At 58.9% G+C, this 19,231-nt stretch overlaps 2 protein-coding genes across 2 annotated transcripts; both read right to left on the reverse strand.

Annotated features, from left to right (window-relative positions):
• Window positions 1-1,936: 1,936 nt before the first annotated feature.
• Window positions 1,937-17,361, reverse strand: LOC137477541 (maestro heat-like repeat-containing protein family member 7). Its single transcript, XM_068196765.1, has 13 exons — window positions 17,283-17,361; window positions 5,771-5,977; window positions 5,423-5,487; window positions 4,976-5,308; window positions 4,642-4,889; window positions 4,237-4,384; window positions 3,844-4,034; window positions 3,624-3,761; window positions 3,230-3,344; window positions 2,921-3,058; window positions 2,453-2,688; window positions 2,246-2,357; window positions 1,937-2,086 (listed from the first exon to the last, which is right to left on the reverse strand). The coding sequence occupies exons 1-13, from the start codon at window positions 17,359-17,361 to the stop codon at window positions 1,937-1,939; spliced, it is 2,160 nt and encodes a 719-aa protein (XP_068052866.1).
• A 599-nt stretch (window positions 17,362-17,960) lies between these two features.
• Window positions 17,961-19,064, reverse strand: LOC137477542 (engulfment and cell motility protein 3-like). The gene is made up of 4 exons (XM_068196766.1): window positions 18,945-19,064; window positions 18,536-18,712; window positions 18,270-18,425; window positions 17,961-18,110 (listed from the first exon to the last, which is right to left on the reverse strand). Exons 1-4 carry the CDS (start codon window positions 19,062-19,064, stop codon window positions 17,961-17,963), a joined length of 603 nt encoding a protein of 200 aa, XP_068052867.1.
• Window positions 19,065-19,231: the final 167 nt, after the last annotated feature.

The raw sequence follows: 19,231 nt of genomic DNA on the forward strand, positions 1-19,231 counted from the left end.
GCGCCCTCCCTGTGGGCTCACTTGGTTGGCTTTCTGACTGGCTCTGAGCCTAGGGCTGCCATTCCTCACTTGTGGGGACCAGAACCACACCCAGGATCCCGGCACTGCCTGACAGCGCTCCAGGCACTGGCACGGTCGCGCGTCCGAGTCTCGGGCACCGCGCTGCTGCTTCATTTGCCCTCAGGCACACCCAAAGCTCCCTGTTAAGCCCGGATGGTTGCTGGTTCTGCCCTCTTCGTCATCCTGTGCAGGGATGGAGCACTGCTGTGCTTTCAGGAAGCTATTCTTGAAAACTTCCAGCATTCCAAGCTCCATTGCCCTCCATGGAAGCTTGCCATGGAATCCCTCACAGCTGGGTTGTGAGCATACTCAGCTTGGCACTTCCAAAATCCAGGGGCTCCAAAGTGCTCAGTAAGATCTGCAGCTGCACAGTGTTGTGGAACTGCACCTTCAGCACAGGCACCTTTCCAGCCTGATCCGCCCTTGTTCCTCTGCGTGTGTGCACAAAACACGGCGTGGAAGAGAACGGCAGCAGGGGCCTGTGTGTCCCGGGGCTCAGGATTTGCGCCGCTTCGTCTCCACAGAGATACAGGTGAGGGGGGGAACCAAACTGTTTATTAATGGAAGGGAAAGTGAAGGGATGAGATGGGGGCAAAAAAAGAAAGGGGATGGGCAGGGTCTGAGGGCTGGAGGGAGGGAGCTGTCAAGAGGGAGGGAGAAGGCAGGAGCTATAGGAGCTTCCCACAGGTTCAGCTGTAGCCAGCACCAGCTGTGCCTGGAGCTCCAGTGACATTGAGTGGTGGTGTTCTCTTCACTGTCTCCTGGTACTCTTCTTGGTACCCTGGTTCTCTGAATCCAGCAGATGACCTTAGTTCTGCAGATCTTTGTCCAAAAATTGCCTGAATTTCCAGGTTAGTGAAAGATGGGCTGTCATCTTTGCTCACGGCTTCAAAGACTAGAAGACATAAGCTACCACAGTCAGAGCCCAGACGGCCACATGGCGAATCTTCTGCTAAGGCCATCGATCCCAGCTCTCGCCATGCCTAACAGAGAGGAGGACCAAACGGGACCAGCCAAAAGGTGCTGCTCACGAATTCCCCACACGCATCCCTGAAAACTCTCTGTGCCCAGCCCACACTACCCCTCATCCACGCACGGTGCGAAGCTCGCCGCAGCCGGGACAGGGATTGCAGCACCCTGCCCAGGCATTGCAGCCCTCCCGGCCAGACCCCGCTGAGAGCCCGCTGCCCTCACTCACCCTGACTGAGGGCGTGGAGCTCTGCCTGCTGCCCCCTCATCATGCGAACGGCGGCCATCTCTGAGAACAAAGAGTTCATCTTGGCCCCAGCGGCACAGCTCCCTGCCAGCGGCGCTGCCAGCCCTGTGGCCACACGCCCTGGTGGCCCGGCAGGGCTCAGCCCGGGCCCTTGCCGCACGCTGCCGCCCCAGGGCACGGCTGCCGGAGGGCGGCAGCAGCGCCGAGGCCAGGCGGGGCTCCACGGCGCCGGGCCCGGATGGCGCTGCCGGGGCAGCAGCCGGGGCTGGGGCCGAGCTGCGGCGGGGTGGGGAGGGAGCCCGGGCTCGTGGCTCACCCATGAACCTGACGGCCGCCTCTCGCAGGGGCTCCTGTGGGCTCTGCAGGTAGGGCAGGGCCCGGCGCAGGTGCTCGGCCGCTCGGCTCCTGTCCTCTTCCAGCTGCAGAGAGCGGCAGGAGGGAAGGGTTGGCGTGGGCTCGGCCCCTGGGCCCGGCGCTCCCTGCGCCCTGCCCCGGCCTCCCCTGCCCGCACAGCCCCGAGGCCCGGCCAGCAGCCGCTGGCGCCGGGCTCTGGAGGGGGCAGAGGGCCGGCTGCTGCCCGGGGAGCCGCGGGGCCGCTCCATCGGCACCGGGCTGGGCCCACGGGAGCCTGGAGAAGAGCCCACACACCGAGCACCGCGCTCAGGGGGCTTCTCCCGGCTGAGCCTGGGGCTTCCCGGCCATCCTTACCAGGCACTCGGCAAACTTTGACAGCTGCTCCTTCTTCACCAGCTGCTTGAGCTTCCTCCTCCTCAGGAACTCGGCCACACGAAGCAGCGTTTCCCGAGAAGCCTGGAGAGCAGCAGAGAGCCAGAGATGGCCCCACAGCCCGGGGCACAGGACCCGTGTTCCTGTGCCAAGACCTGGAGGAGGCTGCAGCCCGCCAGGCGCCAGGGCAGGAGGCAGCCGAGCTCCCTCCCAGGGATCCACCAGCATGGCACCAAGCCTCACCTTTGCAATGCGCTGGTTCTCATCGTGGCAGTAGAAAAAGAGTGGGAGCAGGCTTTGGCTCAGAATCTTCTCAAGGGCCTTTTTCCCCTCATCCACTACCAGGTCCATCACCCTGAAGAAGAGCTCAAGGGAGAGCACCTGCACATAGCTGTTGTCCTGGAGGAAAGGAAGAGGGCGAAGCCTTAAGACCACTTTCTCCAGGCTCACCTGGGTACAAAGTTTCTGGGCAGCAGCCAGTGCCTGCAGCTGGGGACACAGAGCCTTACACGGTCAAAGAGCAGCAGGAGCGCCTCAGCCAGCTTTGGGGCAGTGGTGCTGGATACCAGGATGTCTTTGTGCTGGAGCACGTTCGTGAACACACAGAGGCTCGTGCTGACCACCTCTCCATCTGCATCACCCAGCAGCTCCAGAAGGTGCTGAGACAGACCGCACATCCTTCTGGCCTGTGTGGAACACAAGGCTGGGCTGGGAAGCCGTGGACGGCTGCACGGCCAACACCGCCCTGGCACTGCCACCCCACCCTGCTGCTGCAGGGCCCACGGGCCAAAGGCCTGTCCCAAAGCACTGGGGCAGGTGAGGCAGGAGAGCTGGCAGCAGCTGCCTCAGCCCCTGAAGTCCTGCCAGCCCAAGGGGCTGCTTTGCCCAGCGCAGCTTCAGCCGCTGCCCCCTTCTCACCATCGAGGGATCCTTGCTGAGCACCACGAGGCCTCTGAGCGCCAGGCGACGCCGCTGCCGGCACTCGTTCTGCAGGTGCCTTGACATGATCTCCAGTACGCTGTCACCACATTTAGACATGTCCAGGCAATGCAGGACCTGAAAGGCACGGGGCAGTGACAGGGGACCCGGCCGGCCGGAGCCCAGAACCGCACAGGGCTGGGCCCAGGCAGCAGCACAGGGCGTGGACACCGTCCTGGCAGCTGTGGCTGCGAGAGGGCAGAGAGCTGGGAGGCAGCTCAGCGAGGCAGCGCTGGCCAACAGGCTCACCTCCACAAGGAATGCCAGGAAGGGCAGATCCCAGCGTGGCTCCTCCCTGCTCAGTGGCTGGAGCAGGCGGAATGCAATGTGGCAACAGAAGGGGACCAAGACATTGCGCATCTCCCTGGCAGGGGGGAAAAAAGGCACCAAGGCCCTGAGGTGGGGGGGCCAAACATCTCCCAGGACTGACTCACAGAGGTCTAGCCCTTCCCCAGCATCCCTGGAGGGGGTGGAGGTGCTTTTAAAGGCAGCTACTTCTGGGCACCCCCCTCTCCCAGCCTTTTCCATTCTTCTTGGCCGTCCCTTCGTGACAAAGCCCTCTGGCCCATGAGCACAGGGACTGTGAGGGGCACCCGGGCACAGGGCACAAATGCCGGGGGCAGTGGGGAGAAGGGGGTCTCACCTGGCCAGCAGACCCACAGCGTAGTGCTGGGTGTCAGCACACAGCATCGTGTCCCAGCCACGCTTGCACTCCATAGCCATCACCACATGGTCACACCGCAGTCGGCAGAGGAGAGCCTTCATGGCCTGCACTGCAAACCTGTGTGCAGAACAAAGCCCAGGTCACACTGGGAGCACTGGTGCTGGCCACAAGGGCACGGGAAGGACAGGAGGACTGGGACCTGTTGGGCTTGCTGGGAAGGCGGTGTTCCTCCTGGCATGCTCTCCAGAAGTTATCAACTTCCTCTGGTGGCATCAGCTGTGTGGTGATGACAACATGGAAGAGCAGAGCCACAAACAGGCGGGAGGAATAAAGGATCATCGCCTTGTGGCACGCAGGCACCTGGACAATCACCCAGATCACCAGAGTTGCCTGCAAGAGAAGCAGCCCCAGGCAGGGCTCAGTGCCGAGGTGTCCATGGGGCAGGACCCAAGGGCAGACGCAGGGGAGCAGCGGGCCTGGTGCCCCCTGAGCCTGCCCCTAGCCCAGGTTTCAGCCCAGCGCCTGAGGCGTGGAGAGGATGGAGAGCTGCTTGAGAGGCGACCTGGGGGTGAGCAAAGGCCCAGAAACTCACAGCCAGGGCAAAAACATCCTCGTTGTCCCCGTCAGAGGTGCACATTCTGGTCAGAGGCCAGTCCTCCATCACACAGAGCAGTGTTGGCAGCACTTTCTCCACTGCTGGTCCCGATGATCCTATGGTTCTCCACATCATTGCAGCAGCTCTGTGGGATCAGAGCTCTGTGTCAGGGGCATGTCGGTCACAGCACCATGCCCTGTGCAGCTGTGGGGGCCCAGGTGACAGAGCCCTGGAGCCCTGAGGGGCTGGGAGGGAGCAGTGGCAGCAGGCTCAGGAAACAGAGGGGCCCGAGGGTCCTGGGCCTCTCTGCCTGTCTGGCAGACCCCACGGGACAGGCTGTGCAGGGCCACGGGCCCTAAAGGCTGCTGAGCCCTGAGCTCTCAAGGCTCGTGGGCCCTGTACCTGTCACACGTTGGGGCACAGCGCAGGAGGGTCAGCACCACGTCAGCAGGGTGTTCTTCAGCCAGCCTCAGAATGTTAATTTGCATCCTGACATCCACAGAGACATGGGACACCAGCCTCTGGTGAATGTTCCTTATAATGCCTGTCACCTGGAGGAGGCATGGGAGAGACTTGGAGCGCTGTCCAAGCAAGCAAATTTCCCCAGCTTCCCCCAGGAAGTGCTTCCCTTCCCACCACGCTGCGTTGGCCTCAACGGCTGAGGGGGCCAAGTGGCCAAGGCTTGAGGGAGCACAGAGTCCTGGGAGGCCTTCTGGCCAGGCCCAAGGCCGCTTACCTGCTGCTGAAAAGGAACAGCACTCTCCTCAAGAAAATCCATAATGGGAGCATGAATCATAGTGGGAGCAGGCGTGGTGTCAGTATTTGTGATGCCCTGAGTCTCTTCATTGTCCCTGTTGGTGATGGCCACATCCTCAGTCTTTGACGAGTGAAGAGCCTTTGCCCAGGTTTCAGTCGCTGAGGCGTCAGAGTCTTCTGAGCGCTCAGCCGAACCTGGGCTGACATCAGGCTCTGCCTGGAGCTCGGTCAGCCCCGAGTCGGGCTCGGCCGGGCCCTCAGCTGCTGTGCTGCCAGTCCTTCTACGTCGAATGCGCAGGGACTTGCGGAACATCTGCAGGAGAACAAAGGACAGGGAAGCCAGGGATGTTCCATGGAGTGCTCCAAGCGTGGTGCTCGGCTGAGCGGGGACAGCAGGCCCAGCCCAGCTGGGGATGGCTGCTGGTACCTTCAGGGCTTTGCGGAAGCGGCCACGGGTGGGTTCCTGCTCTTGTGTCTGGTCCAGGGCTGCACCTGGCAAAGAGCGAGCACAGCCAGAGCTGAGAGGCTGCGGGAGAGGCTGGAGAGCACAGCCCAGCCCTGCGCTCCCCAGGCAGGGACAGCCCCGGGATGCCCCAGGGGATGGAGCACGGCCACTGCGGGGTGTCTGCCCGGCCCCTCTTCCATCCTGTCCATGGGCATGTCCCCAGGGGATGGGATGGGATGGGATGGGATGGGATGGGATGGGATGGGATGGGATGGGACGGGGTCAAGCGGGCCACAGGCATCAGCCCTGTGGCCCAGCTCTGCCACTCACCATCCTGCAGTGGCTGGAACTGCTCCAGTTCTTCATGCTGTTGTGCTGGGGCAGCTCCAGAGACTTCCTTTTTTTTCCCTCTGAACACTTTGAACACATTGAGAAATCTGTCTGCCATGCCCGAGTCTGACCTTGAGGGCACCTTGGAGGTAGATGGCAAGGTGAAGTTCTGAGTCCACAAGTCGTGTAGTTGTGCCTTGAAGGCACCTGAGACAGAGAAACCTCAGGAAGGCTGCAGGACAGCAAGTCCTGCACTCCGGTCTTGAGGGCTCCTGCCACAATGACAGGAGACTCCTCGTAAGGATTGTGGTCACCAATTTCCTCAGTCTGGCCTCGCGAGCACCTGCAAAAGAAAAGCCTCGGGAAGGCCACGGGCTGCCAAGTCCCGTAGTCCTGCCACGAGGTCACCTGTAGGAATAACGCCTCGGAAAAGCTCCGGGTCGGACACGAACGAGCGCGCTGTGCGGGGGCTCCTCACGGCGCCGCTCTGTCCCGTCCTGTCCCGTCGCCTGCTCTGAGCACTGTGGCGTGCTCTTGTCACTGCCAGCTCCTATGTCACCACGTGTCACAAAGGACCCTTGGACAGCCAGTTCCCTTCCAATTCCACAGTGACCATGCTGCAGCGTGTCACAATGGGCCCTTGGAAACACTGTCACCTGCCCTGGGGCCGCCCCTAGCCCACCCAAAATGGCCCAGGTTGGAAGGAATCCCTGGCCCCAACGTCTCAGACAGCCCAACAGGATCTTTAGGAACAGCTCAGACCATCAGCAAACCCTGCCCTGCTCTGCAGGCTCAGGGCAGCAGAAGGAGCCCCCAGGGCTGCCGACGCAGCCGCGCTGGGAAGGGCACGGGGCCTTCCACGGAAGCTGCCCCGGCCTCCTTGGGACACGTCCCGGCTGGTGGCCATCCTAAACCCGTGGGTGTGACAGGGACAAGGAACGTGTGGGCCAGGGCACGAACGCTGCTCTGAGCCCTGGGGCCTGGGGAGCGCTGACACCAGCAGGTGTGGCAGAGTCCCCGCCCAAGCAGACCTGCCACCCCCCGAGCCCTGGCAGCTCTGGTGCCCGTCTCCTGCCCCAGAGACCTGTGCCCCCGGGGGGCTTCTGTGCCAGAGGGAGCCAAAGCCCACGTGCTTTGGGGGCTGTGCTCCTCCCTGCAGGGGCTGTTGGCAGGAGCACCTGGAGCAACTGGTGGCAACACTTGGTCTCTGTCAGAAGCTCTTACTCCGTGCTGGAATTATTTTCTCATTGAAGTCATTTCCTGCAGCACAAAAACATGGTTGCAGTGAAAACACAGAAGAATCTGGCACTAAGGAATCCTGACTTCAGGGAAGCTTCACTTCCTATTGCTGAACTCATAAAGTTCCAAAATTTGCAAACTTCCCAAATTAATTGGGATGGCCTGAGAAGGTGAATGGTTTGGATGCTTGCTTCCATCTAAAAGCAGCTACTCATTTGCAATAACGTACTCCACTGAACGTCACTTTTGAAACATAGCACTATACCGAGGCAAAAAGGCCATTCTTTGGTGTGCAAATGGTTTTCAATGAAGGGGTGATAACAGCGTAATTCTCTTAAGGAATAAAAGCTCTCAAGGAATGAAAGTCCACTCAGTCTTACAAAAGTAGTCCAAACAAATGAGTAGATGGAAAAAGGGCTCATCCTCCCCCAGTAGAGATATCTAAGTGGCCAAGAAAGTACAGCTCTCCCATCTTGTTCCCTGCAGGAGAATCAGGGCCACAAAGAGATAAAGTCACAGATATTCCTTCTGGCCTCCACGGCTGCTCTTTACTTTGTCTGCCCCAATCAGCTCCCGAATGCCCGGCTTGGGCTTCTCAGCTTTTCGTCGGGGCCGGGGCTCGCCGCAGTTTCCGGGCGCTTTTGCTGTCGCGCTCCGGCGTGGGCTGATGGCTGCGCTTTGCCGTCGGCGCGAGGGAAGAAACAAAGAGGCAGGGAATTCGTCCAAATCCGTCCGCGTGGCGGCTGGATGCTTTATTGGCTGCGAGATCTGCGATGGAAAGGCTACAGCCGCTCCCAGCTTCGCACGGATGCAAATGGCCTCGAGCATGCCGAGGAGTGGGATCAAATAGGGAAGGGACAGGGCGGACGGGGAGCCCTCCCGCCCAATGGGTACAGACATCGCGGTGATGACGTGTACTACAGCGACCAATGGGAACACGGCAGGGGCGGACACGAGACTTTGGGGTGAGTGGGACCGCGAGAACGGGGAGACGGGCACGGAAACCACAGGAGTAGGGAAAAACCCGGGGGATGCACGAGGGTACAGAGAACTGGAAAACTAACAAAGGAAAAACCCATGTGAACCTAAACCTGGGATGCAACAATTCCCCGCTTTAAATAATATAAAAAAGACAGTTGTTTCTGTTGGGATTCTTTCGCAGTGGCCTCTTCTCTTAGCTTCTTCTGCTGCTGTGAGTGCTTTATAGATGGAAAGGGCGGGGGGATGGTACTGGAGCTGCTTTTTCCCTGGGTGTTTGGGGATAGGGGAACTGGGACAACAACTTTATTATAAACACGACCTGGAGACATACACGGTCTGAGGTAGATGTGGGAAAAGTGCTTTTTAGGGAGATGTTGAGTCTCTCCCTTTTCTGCGGCGCCTGCGATTGGATGCAACCCCTTGGTTGGTGGGATCATTGGTTGCATCTACTGGCACTGTATCGCTCCGACTCACTGACTGTCCTGGTGTGTACGGTTTGACATGCCTCCTGGGGATCCACTTGACTCCTGAGGGCGTGGATACGCAGGCATATCCCCGTCCCCAAGTCAAGAGTGGGAATGGACCCTGGATTTCTTTAGAGTCTGGATCCCTCACTAATACTGGAGGCCTCTCCTCTGGCTGGAGCTCCTGATGTTGTTTGAAATGTCTCAGGGCTGGCGGTTCTTGCCTGTCAAAAGAGCATTTTAGGAAATTGATAGTAAACAAGGCCTTGCAGAGTCTCTCGTGCGGTGACAGCACTCGCACATCTCCCCGCTGTTTCCGGAGGACTTGTTTCAGTGTCTGGTGAGTCCTCTCTATTATGGCCTGGCCGGTGGGGGAGTGAGGAATCCCAGTATTATGCTGGACCCCCCATTCCTGCAGGAAGTTACTGAGCACCCTGGAAGTGTATGCTGGACCATTATCAGTTTTTATTGTGGCTGGGACCCCTAAAGTAGCAAAGGCGTGTATGAGGTGGTTTTTTACGTCTGTGGCTCTTTCTCCTATGTGGGCTGAGGCAAAAACTGCTCCCGAGAAGGTGTCCACGGTTACATGGACATTCTTGAGTTTCCCAAATTCGGGGACTTTGGTGACGTCCATCTGCCATACCTCACAACTGCGGAGACCTCTGGGATTCACACCTGCTCCCAGTGTTGGTAGAGCTGCCTCCTGACAGTTGGGGCATGAGGCCACAATTTCCCTGGCTTGGTCACGCCGCAGATGGAACTGGCGTACCAGACCTGGGGCATTTTGATGGAACTGCTGATGGCTGAGCCTGGCCTGCTCGACTATGTTTGGCCGGCCTCCCAGCTGTACTGGGGCTGCCAAGGCGTCTGCTCTGCGGTTCCCTTCGGCAATAAAGCCTGGGAGATCCATGTGTGACCTCACATGTACCACATAAAAGGGATGCTCACGGTTAGAAACCAGGTGTACTAATTCTGTGAGCAACCTGAAGATGACTTGATTTGGGACCTCTTTTACAATTGCATGTTCAGCTCTAGACACTGCTCCTGCCACATATGCCGAATCTGTGACTAGATTGAAAGGTTGATCGAAATTTTTAAAAGCCCTCACGACAGCATCCAACTCAGCTACTTGTGGGGAACCTTCCACTACCTTAACGTCTGATTCCCACAACTGAGTCACTGGGTCTTTCCAAGTCACTACTGACTTGTGGGACTTCCCTGACCCATCTGTGAACACTGTCAGTGCTTTGAGTGGCTTTTTGCTTTGCAATTCTCTCGGCAACAATTTGAATTCTGTATTGAACAGATGATGGCCAGGATGCCCAATTTGAATTTGGCCTGAGAAGCTGTCTAGAGCAAACTGCAAATTTTCATTTTGTCTGAGAAGGTGTTCAAAGGTCTCCTTGGTCATTTTCCCCGTGGATGTTTTGATGGGGAGGTGGATACATGTGAAGTCACAACCCGCTAGTACTTGCAGACGAGCCCTGGCCCGTATTATGAGCTGCGCCATCAGCTCTTGTGGCCTGGTGATACTTTTGGACTGTCTGTGGCCAAGGAACACCCACTCAATTATCAAGAGGGGGTCCTGTTGGCCCTTGTCCCACTGGAATATTATCCCGTATAAATGGGGTAACTCACCTAAGATGATGAAGCGGAAAGGCAGCCCTGGTTGACAGCGATGGGCTTGCCTACTTGCGATGGTGGTTTGGACCTTCTCGAGTGCGGCTCTGGCCTCCCGGGTCAGGACTCTTGGGGAACTTAAACCCTCATCCCCCTCCCTTTCTGCTAACAAGTCAAAAAGAGGGGCTAGTTCTCTCGTGGTGAGTCCCAGCCATGGCCTGATCCAATTTAGCGATCCGCACAAGCGCTGGATGTCATTCAGCGTCTTGGGGTTGTTACTTATCTGAATTTGTTGAGGCCTAATCGTTCGGTTATTAATTTCTAGGCCCAGGTACTTCCAGGGTGGCAGCAACTGTACCTTCTCTTTTTGTAGTTCGAATCCGGCCACCGACAAGGCCCTAACAGTGTCCTCCAGAGCTGCTTGTAGGACCTCGCTGTCAGGGGCACAAATCAGCACGTCATCCATGTAATGATAGAAAATACAGGATGTCCACTTGGCACGCATTGGGGACAGAACCCTGGCGACATACCACTGGCATATAGTGGGGGAACATTTTAGCCCCTGAGGTAGTACTGTCCAGTGGTAGCGCTTCATAGGGGCTTCCCTGGTGATGGAGGGTACAGAGAAGGCAAAACGGGGAGCATCATCCGGATGGAGCGGGATTTGAAAGAAGCAATCTTTAATGTCAATTACAGCTAAATTATAATTTTGGGGTAGCATAGATGGAGATGGCATACCCGGTTGGAGAGAGCCCAGGTTTTCTATGGCTTCATTAATTTTCCTTAGGTCATGGAGGAGTCGCCACCTGTCCTTCCCTGGCTTTTTTAATTACAAACACCGGAGAGTTCCAGGGGCTGTTAGTTTCGACTATATGTCCCTTTGCCAATTCCTCCTCCACTAGTTTTGTGAGCGCCTGTAGTTTTTGTTTACTCAGCGGCCACTGCTCCACCCAGACAGGCTTATCTGTGAGCCATGTTAATTTCTGTGTGGGGCGCTCCTCAGTGGCCACACCTAAAAATGTTGGGGGGCCGGAAATTCCAATTTGGCTCCCCACTGGGACATGGCGTCTCTCCCCCATAGTGTAAATTTACAATCGATCACGAACGGACGTACTGAGGCTAGCAGTCCATTCGGACCCTTAATTTGGATAATATTTTTTGATTGCTTTGCTGGCTGGGGCCCGCCTAGTCCTAAGACTGGCGTGGCCACATTTTGCAGCTCCCAGTGTGACGGCCACTTATGTGGTGGGATGACCGTCACATCTGCCCCTGTGTCCAACATCCCCTGAAGGTATGCAGAATGCCCCTCGCACTTGAGTTTACACCATACGAGGGGTTTTTCCTCTCCCAACTTCCCAGCATAAAAGACTGAGAGTTCCAGGTCATTACACAGAGCACGAGGAATAGGAATTGCCTGTGCAATAACCTGGCCCTTAGGCAGGAAGAGGGGGGGATGGACACAGCGTGCCACGAGATAGAAGATCCTCGGATTAAGGGTGGAAATTACCGGAGGAACCTCTATCTCCAGTGGGGTGCTTTTTGTGTCTCCGACCACGAGGTACCTGCAGTTCAGAAGGTCCTCCTTCCTCCTGGTTTCACAGCGGCAGATGTGTGATAGAAGCTCTGAATCTGCTATGAAGAAATGCCAGTCCTGGGAACGAAAGTGGACAGAATTGGTGAGTCGGAGCCGATAAGGCTCCCCGATGTCAGTAGTTGAGAGGCAGCCGCTTACAGATGGGACTAGATGGTGTATCGCAGCTCCTCTCACGGCACTACGACTTGCCTCATTTTTGTCAGCACGCGAGGCAAGTGCGCGTTCCTTTCCTAGTTTTTTGGGATTGTGGGGCTCCCATCCCTCCTCCCTCCTCCCGCAGCCCTGGGTGGTATAGTCCTTAGAAGTGGGCAGCGATCCTGAAAATGTCCCTCCTGATGGCAGTGGAAGCACCGGCGTGTGGATGGAAGTCGTTTCGGAGCTGAGTTCCTTGGAGGAGCAACAGCAGATGCGACCAGCTTGTCTTTAGGTCTCTTTGGGGCTTCCTCCTCTATCAGGTGTGATTTCAGGGTGCACTCCTCGATGATCTGGTCGAGGCTCGGCGCTGGTGAGGCCGGCAGCGACAGGATGATTCTTTTGCACATGGTGTTGGCGTTCATGTGCACCACTTCTAGGACTAGTCCGTCTCGGTGTTCAGGTCTCTCCACCCGTCTCTCGACTGCCGCCCGGACCCGGTCTACGAAATCTACAAAAGGCTCTGCGACACCTTGTTTAATCGCTGTATAGGGAACCATCGGGTCCTTGGTGGGCATGCCCAGGAACGCACGCTCTGCTGCACCCCTGGACATGTCCAGCACGGCCGTTGGAATTCCCCGAGCTTGAAGTTGCCCTTCACTCCATTCTCCTTCACCCACAAGATGGTCCAAAGTGATCGGTTCTTCCGCGAAATCCAGGCTGTAAGGCCCTTCTAGGATTTCGGGAAGCAGGTCTGCTGCCAGTTTCTTCCACCTCCTCTCCCACAGGCTGTATTCTGATGGGAGAAGCAGGCAGCTAAACAGACACTTAAGGTCTGCTGGCACTACGGTTCTAGACGTTAAAGTCGCTTTTAAAATGCCTTTAAAAAAGGGGCTTTTTTGTCCAAAATCGCGTGATGTTTTGCAGACCTCTTTTATGGATTCATAGGGAAGGGGTGTCCATGTAGGGTTTTCCCCTCCCCTGGCGTAGGAGGCTGGAGTGCGGAGCGACTGCTCGACTTCATAGATTGGGCCCCGTCCCCTCCCCTCTCCCCTACTCCCCCCTCCCCCCCTGGGTATCCGAGGAGCGGGAGGACGTGGGGGCGCGGTACGTGGGACAGGGCAGGGAGAATCTTCTCCCTGGGACAGCGGGGCGGAGGTGACAGAGCCCTCCCTGTTGGGGGAGGGTGGGGCTGATGTTGCGGCAGGCAGGACATGGAAGAAGGGAACGCCCACGCGAGGGGGAACAGGGGGAGGGGTGGCAACCCGATGCCTGGAGTGGGCGGTGCCCACACCCACAGGGAAACAGGAAGGGGTGGGGTCAAAGGTGGGGATACAGGGAACAAAGGGGACAAAGGGATTATGGGAAGAAGAAACCTCTCCACGTGGCCGCCCTCCATCTTGGGAAGACAGAGGCCCTAGCCACGTGGCTGCAGCTTCCTCAGGGGAACAAAGAAAGGGATTCAGAGGAGCAGAGCAGCGCGGGGTAGCGCCAGAACTAGGATTTCTAACTGGGAAAAAGGGATTGGAAAAGGGGTTTGGGGTTAGTTCCTCAGCAGAGTAGCTAATTCCACCAAGGCAGGGGTGCCGGGACGGCTCGGGGGAGCCAGGAGCACGGTCCACGTCTGTGGAGCTGCCCTGCGCCTCAGAGCGGCGGAGTACTCCCCTCTGCCTACCCGGTTTAGGGGAAAAAGGGGTAGGAGAGGATGGGGAAATGGATTCAAGGGAAACAACAGTTCTGCCCGATGGCTCTTTCCTTTCCTCGGCCGCTTCTCGCGCGGACCCTGCTTTTACAACCTCCGAGATCAGCAAATGGAGCTTTGGGAAACAATCTTTCACAGAGGGTTCCTTGTCCATTCCCTCTACTAACCTGGCTCCTACTTGCTCCCAGAACTCTGTTCTGTGAGCATCCTCCGCGGTTACACGTGGAAAGGAAAAGCAGAGCCATCGTACAAACTGCTTGACTGAATTTTTGGGGTAGGGATGTTTTACCGATAAAATCCCCTTAATTTGGGTATAGAATTCCCTTTGTTGGGCAGATAGCGTGGTCCCCATGCTATTTCTACCCAAAGCCTCACCCCTGGTGCAGAAAAGGCGAAAGAAAAAATCAAAAAACGCAAAAGACCCCGGCGGCCCGCCGCACACGCTGCGCGCTGCGTGATCCGTACCCCCGGAAACGCGGCAGAGCCCACCCACGTGAAGTATCAGCCGGGTACACCCCGCGGCTAATCACTCACCAAACCGGAATCTTCGCAAATAAAAGCTGCTACCAGGGTCTTCTTTCCCGGGAAGCGTCCGTTCTTCGGCTGTCCGTAGCCGTGAATGGTTGCGCTTCCAGTCCCACGCGGGAAAACACAGCGTGTTTTCCTGTGGGTGGCGGAGACGTCACTGACTTACTTCGGGGGGGCACTTGCTCCCGTTTTCAGTCCGGCACAGAGCACTTTTCCGTCGTGGACCGCGACCCTGCGGTGGCGGCGGCGGTTTTCTGCGCGGATCGCGCTCACTCGTCTCGGCAGCGGCGCTTGCTGGTCGGCGGCGCGGCTTCGCGGCGGCGGCGCTCTCTCTGCGCGGCTCCCGGGTGCTCTGTGGTGACTCTCTGCCTGCTCCGCAGCCTTGCGCTGCCCGTGGCCCGGACGTTGGGCGTCACTCGCGGCTGCTCTTTACTTTGTCTGCCCCGATCAGCTCCCGAATGCCCGGCTTGGGCTTCTCAGCTTTTCGTCAGGGCCGGGGCTCGCCGCAGTTTCCGGGCGCTTTTGCTGTCGCACTCCGGCGTGGGCTGATGGCTGCGCTTTGCCGTCGGCGCGAGGGAAGAAACAAAGAGGCAGGGAATTCGTCCAAATCCGTCCGCGTGGCGGCTGGATGCTTTATTGGCTGCGAGAGCTGCGATGGAAAGGCTACAGTCGCTCCCAGCTTCGCACGGACGCAAATGGCCTCGAGCATGCCGAGGAGTGGGATCAAATAGGGAAGGGACAGGGCGGACGGGGAGCCCTCCTGCCCAATGGGTACAGACATCGCGGTGATGACGTGTACTACAGCGACCAATGGGAACACGGCAGGGGCGGACACGGGGCTTTGGGGTGAGTGGGACCGCGAGAACGGGGAGACGGGCACGGAAACCACAGGAGTAGGGAAAAACCCGGGGGATGCACGAGGGTACAGAGAACTGGAAAACTAACAAAGGAAAAACCCATGTGAACCTAAACCTGGGATGCAACAGGCCTCCACAAGCAAAGCTGTGCCAAACCACAGACGCTGCCTTCAAACGGACTCCAATTCCAGCCTAGACCTCTCACCTTCCAGACAGCTCCTTCCCCAACACGTCCCCCAGCACCAACCCCCCGCAAACACCCGCAGAGAAGCCCTCAACAGCCCGCCAGGACCCCCAGCTGTCCCCGTCCCTCCGCAGAGCGTTCCCACCCTCCAGCAGACCCCCTGGTTCCCTGCACGTGCCGTGGGATGGCACTCGGGAGGATCTGCTCCAAGGCCTTCCCTGGCAGCAAGCTCAGGCTGCCAGGCCTATGGATCCTGGCTCATCCTTCCCACCGAGCCTTCCTGTGCACGGCTGTTCCATTGGCACATCTGCGCTCAGCTCGGACTTCTCCACTCAGCCGGGGCTGCTGGTAAAGGATCGAGAGCAGCCTGGCAAGCTCTTTCTCCAGCTCCTTCTGTACTCTTGGGGCAGGTGGAACATTCCACAGGAAAGCAACTGGTGCCACAAGGAGTGGGCAGCATCAGGCAGCTCTGGGGAGGCCCCTCAGGACTGCTGTACCCTGAGGGAACACTGTTGGCCATCCCCTGTGTGTATCTGCAAAAGCTTAAAATCAGCTGCCTCAGCTGCCAGGGCCTCTCTTGGCCAGCATCCTGACGTGGATGCAGGACTGCTGCGAGGCACTGCCGGGACCCAGCGGGACAGGACCGGCTGTCTCGTGTCCACGTAGCACCCCTCACGCAGCCAGGGCCATCCCGAAAGCAGACAGACGCTCCCGTGTCAGCGGAGAGGAGCAAGGAGCACTGGGCTCCTCTCAGGGTATCTCAGCATGGGGCTTCAGTGGGAGGGGCAGGCAGGCCACCCACATTCAGGGCATGCCCTGCATCAAACGGACGCGCATTTTGGCCTTTTCTTCCCTCCACCCCAGAACCAGGCCTGATATCTCCTCCTCTGGAGTGGAGATTTCCCAGTTGTGTCGTCATCTCACACTTGGCCAGTGCGTGAGATGAGCTGCAAGGGCTTGTGATACCGCCTCCATGCCAAGCACAGCTCCATTGTGTATTTTTCCTCTTTCACAGGTTAACTTCCCCATCCACTGACCAATCCATCGTTTCTTTTAAGGATCAAATTCCCATCAATTACACAGTAAGGTTTCCTTCACTGTCTGTCCTTCGTTATCTTTTTGATGTGCACAACAGCAGACCAACTATGGCAGGGCCTTAGACCCGACTTCGGTCCCTGACACACAGGCTCCTTGTCCCACTGCTGGCCCTCAGTGTGCTCAGCAAGATCTGCAGCTGCACAGTGTTGTGGAACTGCACCTTCAGCACAGGCACCTTTCCAGCCTGATCCGCCCTCGTTCCTCTGCGTGTGGGCACAAAACACGGCGTGGAAGAGAACGGCAGCAGGGGCCTGTGTGTCCCGGGGCTCGGGATTTGCGTCGCTTCAGCTCCACAGAGATGGAGGCAAAGTGAAGAAGCCAAACTGTTTATTAAGGGAAAATGAAACAAAGGGATGAGCTGGGAGGGAAAAACAGGGAATGGGCAGGGTCTGAGGGCTTGGCTTATGGAGCTGTCCAAAGGAAGAGTGGAAGGAAAAGACAGGAATGGGCATGATCTGAGGGCTGGTGAGATGGAGCTGTCAAAATGGAGGGAGAACGGAGGGGGAAAAGTGGATGGACAGTGTGTGAGGGCTGGAGGGAGGGAGCTATCTACAGGCAGGGAGAGGGCTGAAGCCATGCGAGCTTCCCACAGGCTCAGCTGTATCAATCATCAGCTGTGCCTGGAGCCCCAGTGGCAGTGGGAGGTGGTGTCCTCTTCAGTGTCTCCTGGTGCTGCTCTTGGGACACTGCTTCACCGGATCCAGAAAACAAGCCTATCTCTTCAGCTTCTAGGCCTATTTGGGCTTGAATGTCAATGTCAGAGCAGGATGGGGTGGTAACTTTCTTTGGGGATGGAAGGCCTGGAACAGAGAGCAAGAGAGCCATGGTCAGAGCCTGGATCTGCAGTGACCTGAGGAGACCGTTCTGCCACGGCCACCTCCCCCAAAAATTGCCAAGGCCAAGAGAGAGGTGTTGGCAACAGGATCAGCAGCAAGCTGCTGGCCACAAATTCCACCCATGTCCCTGAAATCCCTGTGTGCTCTGCCCACGCCACCTCTCCTCCACACAGGGAGTGAAAGCCGCCAGAGCTGGGGCAGAAATTCCCACTCCCTGCCCAAGCAATGCAGCTCTCCCCCCGCCAGCCCCCGCTGACAGCCCGCTGCCCTCACTCACCCTGACTGAGGGCGTGCAGCTCTGCCTGCTGCCCCCGCATCATGCGAACGGCGGCCATCTCTGAGAACAAAGAGTTCATCTTGGCCCCAGCGGCACAGCTCCCTGCCAGCGGCGCTGCCAGCCCTGTGGCCACACGCCCTGGTGGCCCGGCAGGGCTCAGCCCGGGCCCTTGCCGCACGCTGCCGCCCCAGGGCACGGCTGCCGGAGGGCGGCAGCAGCGCCGAGGCCAGGCGGGGCTCCACGGCGCCGGGCCCGGATGGCGCTGCCGGGGCAGCAGCCGGGGCTGGGGCCGAGCTGCGGCGGGGCGGGGAGGGAGCCCGGGCTCGTGGCTCACCCATGAACCTGACGGCCGCCTCTCGCAGGGGCTCCTGTGGGCTCTGCAGGTAGGGCAGGGCCCGGCGCAGGTGCTCGGCCGCTCGGCTCCTGTCCTCTTCCAGCTGCAGAGAGCGGCAGGAGGGAAGGGTTGGCGCGGGCTCGGCCCCTGGGCCGGGCGCTCCCTGCGCCCTGCCCCGGCCTCCCCTGCCCGCACAGCCCCGAGGCCCGGCCAGCAGCCGCTGGCACCGGGCTCTGGAGGGGGCAGAGGGCCGGCGGCTGCCCGGGGAGCCGCGGGGCCGCTCCATCGGCACCGGGCTGGGCCCACGGGAGCCTGGAGAAGAGCCCACACACCGAGCACCGCGCTCAGGGGGCTTCTCCCGGCTGAGCCTGGGGCTTCCAGGCCATCCTTACCAGGCACTCGGCAAACTTTGACAGCTGCTCCTTCTTCACCAGCTGCTTGAGCTTCCTCCTCCTCAGGAACTCGGCCACACGAAGCAGCGTTTCCCGAGAAGCCTGGAGAGCAGCAGAGAGCCAGAGATGGCCCCACAGCCCAGGGCACAGGACCCGTGTTCCTGTGCCAAGACCTGGAGGAGGCTGCAGCCCGCCAGGCGCCAGGGCAGGAGGCAGCCGAGCTCCCTCCCAGGGATCCACCAGCATGGCACCAAGCCTCACCTTTGCAATGCGCTGGTTCTCATCGTGGCAGTAGAAAAAGAGTGGGAGCAGGCTTTGGCTCAGAATCTCCTCAAGGGCCTTTTTCCCCTCATCCACTACCAGGTCCATCACCCTGAAGAAGAGCTCAAGGGAGAGCACCTGCACATAGCTGTTGTCCTGGAGGAAAGGAAGAGGGCGAAGCCTTAAGACCACTTTCTCCAGGCTCACCTGGGTACAAGGTTTCTGGGCAGCAGCCAGTGCCTGCAGCTGGGGACACAGAGCCTTACACGGTCAAAGAGCAGCAGGAGCGCCTCAGCCAGCTTTGGGGCAGTGGTGCTGGATACCAGGATGTCTTTGTGCTGGAGCACGTTCGTGAACACACAGAGGCTTGTGCTGACCACCTCTCCATCTGCATCACCCAGCAGCTCCAGAAGGCGCTGAGACAGACCGCACATCCTTCTGGCCTGTGTGGAACACAAGGCTGGGCTGGGAAGCCGTGGACGGCTGCACGGCCAACACCGCCCTGGCACTGCCACCCCACCCTGCTGCTGCAGGGCCCACGGGCCAAAGGCCTGTCCCAAAGCACTGGGGCAGGTGAGGCAGGAGAGCTGGCAGCAGCTGCCTCAGCTCCTGAAGCCCTGCCAGCCCAAGGGGCTGCTTTGCCCAGCGCAACTTCAGCCGCTGCCCCCTTCTCACCATCGAGGGATCCTTGCTGAGCACCACGAGGCCTCTGAGCACCAGGCGACGCCGCTGCCTGCACTCGTTCTGCAGGTGCCTTGACATGATCTCCAGTACGCTATCACCACATTTAGACATGTCCAGGCAATGCAGGACCTGAAAGGCACGGGGCAGTGACAGGGGACCCGGCCGGCAGGAGCCCAGAACCGCACAGGGCTGGGCCCAGGCAGCAGCACAGGGCGTGGGCACCGTCCTGGCCGCTGTGGCTACGAGAGGGCAGAGAGCTGGGAGGCAGCTCAGCGAGG

This window comes from Anomalospiza imberbis, chromosome 7 (genome assembly GCF_031753505.1).
Source record: "Anomalospiza imberbis isolate Cuckoo-Finch-1a 21T00152 chromosome 7, ASM3175350v1, whole genome shotgun sequence".
Lineage (NCBI taxonomy): Eukaryota > Metazoa > Chordata > Aves > Passeriformes > Viduidae > Anomalospiza > Anomalospiza imberbis.

What these genes read in the sequence shown, in the direction of transcription:
- LOC137477541 (XM_068196765.1), bottom strand. Translation starts at nt 17,361, where the DNA reads ATGAACTCTTTGTTCTCAGAGATGGCCGCCGTTCGCATGATGCGGGGG. An exon ending in TGTGCCCCAACGTGTGACAG is followed by an intron (nt 4,385 to 4,641) that starts GTACAGGGCCCA and finishes CTGATCCCACAG; the next exon opens with AGCTGCTGCAATGATGTGGA. An exon ending in AGGATGTTTTTGCCCTGGCT is followed by an intron (nt 4,035 to 4,236) that starts GTGAGTTTCTGG and finishes CTTCTCTTGCAG; the next exon opens with GCAACTCTGGTGATCTGGGT.
- LOC137477542 (XM_068196766.1), bottom strand. Translation starts at nt 19,064, where the DNA reads ATGTCTAAATGTGGTGATAGCGTACTGGAGATCATGTCAAGGCACCTG. An exon ending in TCAGCAAGGATCCCTCGATG is followed by an intron (nt 18,713 to 18,944) that starts GTGAGAAGGGGG and finishes TGTTCCACACAG; the next exon opens with GCCAGAAGGATGTGCGGTCT. An exon ending in AGAACCAGCGCATTGCAAAG is followed by an intron (nt 18,111 to 18,269) that starts GTGAGGCTTGGT and finishes GCTGCTCTCCAG; the next exon opens with GCTTCTCGGGAAACGCTGCT.